Source organism: Gavialis gangeticus, unplaced genomic scaffold (assembly GCF_001723915.1).
Source record: "Gavialis gangeticus isolate Ggan-Ray unplaced genomic scaffold, GavGan_comp1, whole genome shotgun sequence".
Taxonomy (NCBI): domain Eukaryota; kingdom Metazoa; phylum Chordata; order Crocodylia; family Gavialidae; genus Gavialis; species Gavialis gangeticus.
This window is the reverse complement of record NW_017728994.1, coordinates 46,067,217-46,077,908: the sequence shown is the minus strand read 5'-3', so window position 1 is coordinate 46,077,908 and position 10,692 is coordinate 46,067,217. Positions and strand designations below refer to the sequence as shown.

Here is a 10,692-nt window from a genome sequence, read left to right as displayed (position 1 = left end):
AAAAGGACTTCTTGTTTTCCTTGATCCAGGAAGCTAGTCCCAGTCCTATTTCTGCCTTGGCCTTCCTGACAGCCGCCCTACAATCCTGAGCAACCAAGGTATAATCCTCCGTGGTGATGGCCCCCCCTTTCCATTGGGCATACACCTCCTTCTTAGCGTGGAGGTGTTTGTGGATGCTTTTGGTGAGCCAGGGGGGCTTTTGAGCACTCTTGTGCCCTTTGATCTGTGTTGGGATTGCCACCCTCTGGGCTTGGAGGATCATCTCCTTTAGGAACGACCACTCTTCCTGGACTCCCAACACCCCTCCCCTCCAGGACCTCAGTGCCTCCCCGACTAGTCTCCTTAGCTCAATGAAATCCACCCTCCTGAAGTCCAGGGCTGCTGTCTCGCTGCAGGCCTTTGTCACCCTATGCTGGATGAATTCAAGAACTTCAAGAGTGATTTGGAGGGCTGATGAGGCAAGTGCTCAAGGGAACAACCTGCTCCAAGGAGCTAATAGGGGCACGCATCTTTGGGACAAAACACGGGATGAACGGCATCCTCACCGCCAGTGCTGCCTGCGGTTCCCAGGAGCCACTTGTAGTTTGAGCAGGGGACCGTACAGGGCAGCTTGTGAGAAAGGCACCCCAGGCTTAACCAAAGGGACAAAGCTGACCAGATAAATCGATGCACAAGGCCTCGAGTGGCTTCTTCCTGACAATGAAAGACCCAGTTAAGCCACTGCAGCCGAGACGCACACTTAGTCCTTTGCACTGCTTCAAGTCTGTTAAAACCAGCCAGAACTGTGCTGCCTCCCTGGTAAGACAGGCCCTAGAAGGGGGGACTGGACAGAGACAGGGACAGTGCCAGGGTGCAGACTGACTGACACTAAACAGGGCTCACGAGGGATTTGTGCTGGACTTGCCCTCAGAAAGGCCTCTTCCATCCTAGGATCATGGACAACAAGGGTGAAGGGACCTCAGGAGTCGTCTATCCAACCCCTGCTCCAAGCAGGACCAGCTCCACCTACATCATCCAGCTAAGGGCTTCAAAATCTCCAAGAATGCAGATTCCCCCACCTCTCTGGGGAGGCTGTTCCAGTCTTTACTGGCCTCATGAGAAAGTTTTTCCTAATACCCAACCTTAACTTTCCTTGCTGCAGCTTGAGCCCATTGCTTCTTGTCCTGTCATCTGCCCCCACTGAGAACAGCCCAGCTCCATCCTCTTTGCAGCCCCCCTGCAGCGAGGTGAAGGCTGCTATCAAATCCCTCCTCAGTCTTCTCTTCTCCAGATTAAAGCAGCCCAGTTCCCTCAGCCTCTCAGTCATCTTCCTCCAAAGCAGCAGCCATGTGTCAAGACAGGATCTGCTGCTTCCCAGTCAGCTCAGTGCGGGGCCTCAGGGAAGGGCACTGGGGCTGCTCTACGGGGCTCAAGCACTTCCCCCTTCCAGCAAGTCAGGGGTTTGTGGCCTTATGAAGAGGCCGGGGGCAGCCACGACTGAAGAGTAATGGGGCCATGCCTCAAGCCTGCTGCTTATGCCAGTAATTGACAGGGCTCTCGAGCCTGTCTACACTGCCTGGCACCACTGCCAATGGAGGGGCGCAGTGTAAGGAAGTCAGCCTTATCGATGACCATCACTAGCATCTCAGAGAGCAAGGACTGTGCTGCTATTGACTGTATTGCCTTGCATACAATACCTCCCCCCCAAAAACTGCTGCAATTAGAATGCCCTTCACATGTGAAGAAACACAGTAAGGGAAGGAGAGGCAAAGCCTGCAAGAGAGTCAAACAATGAGCAGGCTCAGCTCCCTCTCTGCAGCTACTCAGGAAAGATCTAAAACAAGTTGTGCATCTTATTTCAGGGCATACTGTCTGCAAGGAAATGCGGTACACTGAGCTAAGCCAGGCAAGTTGGTACAGGAAAGGGTCCTTTCCACACACCAGATGAAGCTCAGGGCCAACGCTGCTTGGATAAATTAAACGAGCTGGTGGTGGGGAAAAGCCACGTGTGGCTTCCAACCTAGTTGTGATCTGAGTCCAGATGAAGGTGTTCTGGGGCCATTCCAAGCCACTGGAGGAGTTCCTGACCACAGCCGCTGCAAACAAGATCAGCTCCATAACAGACCTGCTTCCTCCTGCATGGATCCTGCCGTCACTCATCCTGGAACCACAGAACTACCCAGGGGAGAGACAGGTGCGAGTCTACAGGCTCAGAAGGCTCCCACCGGTAGCAGACCTAGCTTGGTGCCTGGGATAATTTTGGAAACGTGTCTACAATCTCACTGGGTGGGACAGTGCAGCCCAAACACGGAGCCATCAGCAACAGCCCTCCGGCTGGTGCCAATGATTTTCTGCTTGACCTTGGGTGAGTCATGTTGTAACCTCCATTATTTCCCCACCAGGAAGCATCTGCGTGTCTACCAAGCCAAGGACAGAGAGCTTACCTTTAGTTTCATAGTGCCTAAACAGAAGGGACCTAAACAGATTACCAGGTCCAACCCCCTGCTCCAGGCAGGAATGGGTGCTGTGGTCATATCACCCCAGCCAAATAGCTGTCCTTAATTTTGGTCCCGCTGTAGCTGAGAGGTAACGCTCCTCTACTTGCTGCCGCAGGAATTCACCCAGGAAGAGCCGACTCCTCTTCCAAAGCAAGTCTGGCCTTCATTTCTGTTGTTCTGGGACCATCAAGTGCAAGGGTCCCTAGCTGCAAACACCTCCGAGCTCCATACACTAGAAAGCCTGAGCACAGAGCCACGAGCGACAGCCCCCCAGCTGGTGCCACCAATTTCCTGCTTGACCTTGGGCAAGTCATGCTGCAGCTTCCATCATTTCCTCGCTGAAAAGTCACTCCTCCTGCCCCAGGTTTTACCCAACTTGCCTGTACTGGTGCTGGAAAAGCAACTGATACCAAGGTACTTTGAACACTTTAGGTTCAGTGATTAAAAGTGACTGGGTTTTAATTTACCAGGTCTTAAGGGGCATTCGATGAATGTATTGGGGACCAGGTGGTGTAACGCAAACGTTTTTTCACCCTGCTTCCACATCAGCTTGTGGAGTCTCTGCCACAAGACGCTGCAGGGACTGGCAGTGCAACCAGGGTCCAGAAGAGGATTAGACTGCCATGCAGGGTACGTCCAACGTTTATTAACACAATGGAAGGGCCGCGACCTCTGAATTAGGCCTTCCCAGGCCTCAGCGCTGGAAGGGACGAGGGGCAGTGGAAAGAGGAGTCCAGGCAAGCCCTGAATATACTTTCTCTTCACATCGGTTCTCTGCCACTGTGAAAGACAGCACTGGGTGAGACAGCCAGCAGGGCCCAAGGAGCTGGGCTACTTGTTCAGGCAGAGCGCTGCTTGGCGAGCCTGCTTTCCATCCTCCACTCCCTGCCTCCAGAGCTCTGCTTCCACAGCACGTGAATGAGCATCCAAGCACGTCTCTGTGCTGGGTTACGGAGAAGCTGCTGCTGATCATGTAATGCATGGTTTTCACCAGCTGTTATACCCACAAGTGGGAAGGCTTCAAAGTGAAGTACCGCTTGAAGATCTGTGCAGGTGAGGGGCTGAGCGCGGCTGGCAACGTGGGCCTACATGTTCATCCTCACACAGGGCAGACCACCATTTCAGTGCCCTTTGCAAGCCAGGAGTACCCCCTACCAAAAAAAAGCAAATGTATGGAGGGCTGGGTGCCAGCTGCCCAGCACCGCCACATGATGGAAAGGACCGTGCCCGCACACGCCCGTCAGCAGCACCACACACTGAACACACCGTGCATTTACATTCACTTCGGAATTTTTATTCTATTTCTCGCGTGGTCTTCAAATACAGTTTTACAGGTCATTTTCTCTGCTACAGATACTGGTCATCTAAAAACAGATTAATGAAAGTGGCATTCCAACCTCAATGAAAATTCTTAACCATGAAAGATATGTCAACGTATCACCTTACAATTCTAGGGTGATGGTATTGACCGGACGTCCCGTAGGTTTATACAACTAACTTCTATAACATTAAATTCATAGGAAGAGAGATTGTGGCAACTCCTTTAAAAGCCAAGATACAAGGCCACAAGCATCCTATGCTGTAATGCTATGAATCCAGATCAAGTACTAAACTGACTCTGGCAGACCCATTAAAAAAAAAAAAAAAAGAGAGAGAGAGAGAGAGAGAATGGCTCCACCTGACAAACCAAGGCATCGGCTACTCTACACACACTCAAAGCTGTACGAAACGAGGGACCTTCAGCTCTGACTGCCCCGAGACCCAATACCTCTGGTACTTCCCTCTCTAAAGAAATGAAATGAGCTTGTTCCAACTGAAATACTTCGCTATCACATTAAAAAATAATAATTGAAAAAAAATCATTCACCGTTTGCAAATGAGCCTGTGCGTGACTGCACTGGAAGGCCAAACAGTAGCTGCTCCTTCCTGGAGTCTAATGCCATTCATCAGAGCTTGTAAAACCCCTTCAAAGCCTAGCTGGGAGCATAAATAAGGACCTGAATTCCTTTATTTCACGACCAAAATGAGAGGAAAGTTTTTAAAAAAAGGAGGATGTTCAACACAGCCCAGAGTAGAAGATGAAAGCAGTAAGGTCCTGCTAGGCGAGTATTGCTGGCTGAGTACTTCTGAGAGACGCAGGGCTTGTACGAAATATCAAATCACTCCACAAATGGTGGAACTACCTCACTACCAGACCCTGTCACCATGCCAACGCCACCACATTAGTCAAATACAGCAGGTCTGGGTAAAAACACTGACTGCCTAGAACACCCATGGTTACGTTAAACCTTGGGAACCCCTGTAAGAACCAGTAAAAATGTGCTTATTGTGGCATTTCTTCTACAAAAAAAAAAAAAAAGTGTCTCATACAAACATGCAGGATTTGGAGACCCTGATTTAGTCAAACCGGTGTGAAGAGGCTTTGAAACAGAGGGAGACTTGGAGGACAAATCCTGCCCCTGACCCAGCTCCCTCCTGCCCCCATCTACTGATTCTGTGCGACTGCCACTAGTACGTCCAGCTCAGCAAGCCACCCGGCGAACAACAGCCTCAGGCAGTGGCCACCATCCTTCTGGATCCCAAGCGGGTCCGTTTCTAGGTCTGGGCATGAGGCACAGTTGGAAAGGCCAGCGCTGAAGACAGATTCTCTCTCCGCTGTGGTTCTACATCATTGACAAAGTGCCGTCTCGGACCAATACCATTTCACATCTCAAAAAGAAAACGAATTACAAAACCAGTAAACAAAAAAGTTAAATCAGCCTACAGCAAGTTTATATACACAGAAATGTACATGCCTGTCCTCAAGTGACTTTTGCCACAGGCTACGTGTCCCTACAGAGCTTGAACCAATGGTTGTTAGAAGTAACAACAGGTGGTTGCTTTAACGGGAAGAGATAACCAACACCACAACTGTCGCTACTTGCCTTGAAATGTGCTGACTACACTGGTAAGAACCCCGCTTTCACCCTTCTTCCTTTGCACCTTGCTCTAAGCTCCGAGCAGGAGAAGGAGGAACTGCAGCTCCAGATATAAACCGCCATTGTCGATCGCATGCTTGGATACAGAGTACTGCCACCAACCAGCCACGTCGTGGGGCAAACAGCCGCAGCCCACGCGAGGCTCCTTGGCACTTTGCATGACACCAGGAGAGGACACAGTTTTCTTTTTCAAGCCAGGGTTTTCAGCAGCAACGAGTCGAAGCCCGAACGCGTGATGGGTGATTTTCACATAGCCCCTGCTACCACGCCGGCTGGCTCCTGCCTTTGTGCAGCCAGACCATATGAAGATCCCCACCACCACGTGCCCAACCATTAGGGGGTGATGGGATTACAGCAGTTCGTGGTCGCGCGCGTCACAGGCTTCTCCCGAGGATAACGACGTCCTTTGGAAACCCTTCCATTTTAGCTATTTCAAAGCAGCCCAGCTTGCTGTAAAATTCCAGGATTCTTTTATCATCTGGCCTCACTTCACAAAAAGCCCCACGGGAGCCTGAAAGGATGAGAGAGAGGCCGGAGAAGCGTTATTGTAATAACAAGCACAGACTCTGCAAACATCATTAGACCCTTTTTTCTACCCTAACCTTTACAACTAATCAAGCTACTGATCCAGTCCTGGGCTCGGCCCAGGCCGTGCCAAAAAGGCAGGCCGGATTTATGGCAGCACAGCTCACCTCCCCAAAGAGACTGCACGCCGCCACTCTGGCTTGCCGCATCCTCCATGTCTGAGGTCAAGCTGCCTCTACGGGTCTGTTCCACATAGAAGAGACCAGAAATGAGGCACGGGTTGGGAGCACAGCACCGCAAGAGGGTACGTGAACAGTGCGCAGAGCTGCAAGCCTCAGGTGTGCGGCAAGCCTCGCTGCCAAGCACAGAGTGTTCCAGATGCTCCAAAATTATGCCCCGGTGCACACTAGCATGCTTAGGAAGTAGCATCAGCTACTACCAAGGGGGAGGAATAAACTACCTCAAAGCAGCAGAGATGGGAACCTCAGCTAGCCAAATTGCTCCCTCTGTTCTACCCATTTTCCGTTTGGAAGATGACAGCTACAGCAACAGGTTGTCTTCTGGCCTGAGCTGGGATGTGAAAGCCATTTCTAACGAATTATCTAAACAGTCTCAGGCACCAGCAGGAATCTGCTCCCCCGGCTGACGTGTGCATGCAAAATGCATTAGCATGGACCCCAGAACTCCCTGCTGGCCTGGCAGTGCTAGCGAGTGATTCCAGGACTGACCACTAAAGCAGCCCCCCAGGGACCCCACGTGCATGAACTCACCATTGGCCTTCAGAGAGGAGAGCAGACAGGCCATCATGCTTTTGGCCACACTTGGGTCAGTCACTTTCTTGTGGATATCTATCTTTATCAGCGATGGGAAGTTGGCAAGGAATGACTCTGGCAGCAGTTCCTGCTCTTCATGGAAACTTAGCATTATTTTCTAGAGGAGAGAGAGGCAGTCTTTATATCGTTATTCAGCTTTTCCTTTTCATAGGGCCCTCCGGAGGTCACCCGCTCTGACCCCTTGCTCAACCCTGCATCTAAACCATCTGATCTCATCAGGTTTGCTGAACGAAGCAGCCCATTTTGTTCGGTAAACCTGAACAAAACCTGAGGGCTGTATGTCTCTAAAAGCAACGCTCTCCAACTATACCCAATTAAAAAAATCTCCAGGAGCCCCTGAAGAATATTTACCACTCATTTAAGCCTGCAATTGACCCCAAATGAAACAGGGCAAAATGTTTCTGGTTTAGCCTGTACTTACCAGAGGATGACTGCAAGCACAGGAAGTTAACATGCATCAGCTGCTCCCCATTAGGTGTCTGCCCTTGTTAGCTAATTTGCTCATCTGTCCATTCCCCTAATCAGCGTTACAAAATAAAGAGTCTACACCCAAAGTTAAATCACTGCAGAGTAATCAGTAAAGGCCATCCTGTCCCACAGTTCACAGCCAAGCCTGCTAATGAGAAGCCATTGAGCTGTTTACAACTGCTCTGAAGTCCCCTTCTTCCCCAGTACATCAAGTTACAAAATGAGATGTATTCAAGCAGGACAGGTTTCTAATTCCATGCAAGAGATTATCTTCAGCCTGGGAATAAGCACCGGTCTGATCAGGAAAGTGTACAGCTCATTCTGTGCGGTTTTGCACAGCCATTGCCCAGATCGGCTCCGATTTGTTTTTGCAATGAGTCAACCGTGGAAAGCTGGAGCACGGTGACAGTGGCCATCCTGCATTCATCAAGCAATTCAGCAAACCTTGCAGTTTGTGTTGTGCTGCATGTGGACCCTACTTATCCTGTATCTCAGATTTCCCTGTTTTAGTGTCACTAGCACCCAACAAACTTCAAACCCTGCCTAATATGGCAAGTGCAACCCACGTGAAAAAAGAACCCAATGGCTGTTAACACGCACAAGCAAGAGAGCTCATTTCCAGTCACTTCTGATGGCTAATCCACGTCGTCACCATATATCAGCTCTTGACAAAGGTTAAAGCAGACAGTACAAACCTGCACTCTCACATACACGACTAGTGGGGTGCGCCCAGCAGAGTGCAACCAATTAACCTTTTGTTCTTACAGAGTTCTTAGATCTGGACACAATGGCCAGAGACAATAGCTGGATTTTGTTCCTATCCTCTTTGCCTTGTCAAAGCCAAGGACCCTTCTCCTCTGACTCAAACTGGCCAGCCTGAACGGAGATGCTTTGCTGCCTGCAGCTGTCTCCTAGTTACTGTGTGACCTGCCCTTCTCAGGTGCAAACTTCTACTGCCAAAGAACCAGGTTAGTCTAATCACATATCCATCCACTCTGGAAGGGTGCAGTGTCTCAATAAGTCACAAGCCTTCTTCCAGAGACACTGTGTGCCTTTGACCAAACAAGAGACAGCTCTGGGAAGCTGCAGGACTCTCCACTTAATGCCAACACTGGGCAATGCTGCTCATCCAGGATGCAAGAATTATGGAGAGGTGGCAGACCCACAGTGTTATTTCAAGTCCCTTTGCCCAAGATACAATCTAAGACAGCTCAGCGAGCCTCGCCTGTGGGCTGAGGTTCCAGCTTTAGATAAACAATGAAGCATTCAGCCAGAGAAAAGTCTTTCTACAGTCCCCAACTCTCTTCCTGGGACACAGAACAAGAGGAGCAGATAATTTCTTGAATACCTGTGATGTGAGCAAAGACCCTAAGAACACTAAGTCAGCCCAGGCCTTTCCTAATCAGGAATGTGATTTTCTTTTAATGAAGTTCTGACACCACCTTCCAATAGATGAAGAACCACTGTCTTGAAGGAACTCCAGGAGATCACCCTGAGACATCATTTCTCTCAGGCTCCTTAATGCACTGAGAGTGAAGAATGGGACTGGGGGAGCTGAAGGACATACCCAGATGCTCCTTTCAGGAAGCAAATGTGGAAGGGGAGCCCCACAGCAGGCAGAAGGCAGCTTGACTGGTTCTGGGAGTGCATCTGCCCTATGAAGTGTGGGTTTATGGTGGTATTTAACTACATGAGATTGGGAAAGACTGAGCAATGTGGATCCAACTATTCGAGCAGCAGCATGTGGAAGGCAACAAGCCTCCTGGCTTCCACAAGGACTGCTATCACTGCAGGTGGGAAATCGATAAAGAAAACCCAGTCCTTGATGTCCTGCGAAGAATTTCCTCAGAGATGACAATCTACAAAGTGTTACTACATGTACTTTGCTGCCTTGTGCGCTATGGCAAGGAAAGCTGGCTGGTCTCGGGGAATTAATTAAGTCTGGTAGGTTCCAGGCAAAGAAGCCCAAGCCTCAAACAGAAGGCTCTTCTGATCTCCAGAGAATTCCCCTCAAGAGATATTACTTATTTTTCCCATTTTAATTTTCACCAGAGGTAAACACGTCTACTGGCATGACAACTCCCCCCCTGCCACTTCATCCCCAGGCCCCAAATGGCTTTAACATTTCCTGGAAACTTCCCACTCTCCCCCATCCCCACTTCTGTACTATATTTTCTATTAGTGCTTTGCTCCATCCAGTTGTAGTTGTCTAATAAGCTTTAAAGGTTAGTTATAGAGCATAACTTGACATGTTCAAGTTTCACACACAACACTGAAAACAACAGATATTATACTGCAGAATAAGGACACAAAAGCAGGACAAATGCACAAACCAGACCACCAGTCTTCTTGAACAGTCTAGCCTCCAGGTTAGGAGAAATTCAAAAGACAGCTGCCAACTGAACCCATTCCACAGAACGCACCAAGCTGTTCAGCAAGAATGGCTTTTGCTGCAAAGAGTTTCCTACCTCTCTGGCAGGCAGGACCAATTAGATGACACAGGGTAGCAGGCTTGCAGAGGACAAATGTTTCCTGAGATTTCTGCCAGCTTTGCTTCCTGCAGGTTCTGTGCACTGAGCAATTTGAGACCTAACTCACATTTGGACCCTGCCCCTTGGCTTTTGTGACGGCAAGTAGGATAAATAGTGGACTCTGGGTGTGCCAGTCTGGGCTGATCTTGCTGGTGAAGGGATTCTTTCAGACCCCCTTTGATAGCAATCGTGACTGACAGCTGGTCACACAACCCTGGAGGAGACCAGAATGGTGAGGGTTTCACTGACAGGTCAGAGGAGCACTTCTGTCAGCATCTCTTGGGCATGGTTCCATTCAGAAACCCCTCCTGTTTACTTAGCAGATGGGGGCGGGGGAAAACATGCCAAGGCCATCTGGATTGCAGCATTATTAGAATATGAACAAGGCATGTCCAGTTCTCCAAATGCAGGGGCTGCTGCCAGCATTTCTGTTACATATCCATAGCAGGGACTTGGAGCACAATGACACGTCCAGAAAACATTTGGTACTGAGGCAATAGGTAAGAGTGCTAGATGCTACACGGGCATCTGCCTCTAAGGAGACACCGGCAAAGCTTCCCTTGGGGTAACTTTCTGGACATCAGCTACGTTTGCAGCATATCCATAACTGATGAAGATACCACCTCTCTCAAGGGTAGGCCTTGCTGTATGCAGCTTTATCCCTCAAGACACTACATCAAACCACCTGCCTGGCCCTTTGAGCCCAAAGCATTTTACACTGGTTCTCCTAATGATTATCTGTTTCTTTCCCAGGAGCAAGCAGAAACACTGACATGGTTTAGATCTTAGCCCCAGGCACTACCCTCTTTTCTGTGTGCTGCTCTCACTGCCGAGATGGTTCCTAGATTTTAATGGCTGAGCAGGGCAGGCTCAGAGGACC

At 49.7% G+C, this 10,692-nt stretch overlaps 1 protein-coding gene across 1 annotated transcript in view; it reads right to left on the bottom strand.

The window, feature by feature from the left end:
• Positions 1–3,749: 3,749 nt before the first annotated feature.
• MGEA5 (meningioma expressed antigen 5 (hyaluronidase)) overlaps positions 3,750–10,692 on the bottom strand; it is a 35,775-nt gene continuing 28,832 nt past the window's right edge. The window contains exons 15-16 of the mRNA XM_019502707.1: positions 6,751–6,910; positions 3,750–5,966 (exon numbers count right to left, since the gene is read on the bottom strand). Of these exons, the coding sequence (XP_019358252.1) occupies positions 5,830–5,966; positions 6,751–6,910 (297 nt within the window). The 3' untranslated portion in view covers positions 3,750–5,829. The remainder of the gene's footprint in view (positions 5,967–6,750; positions 6,911–10,692) is intronic.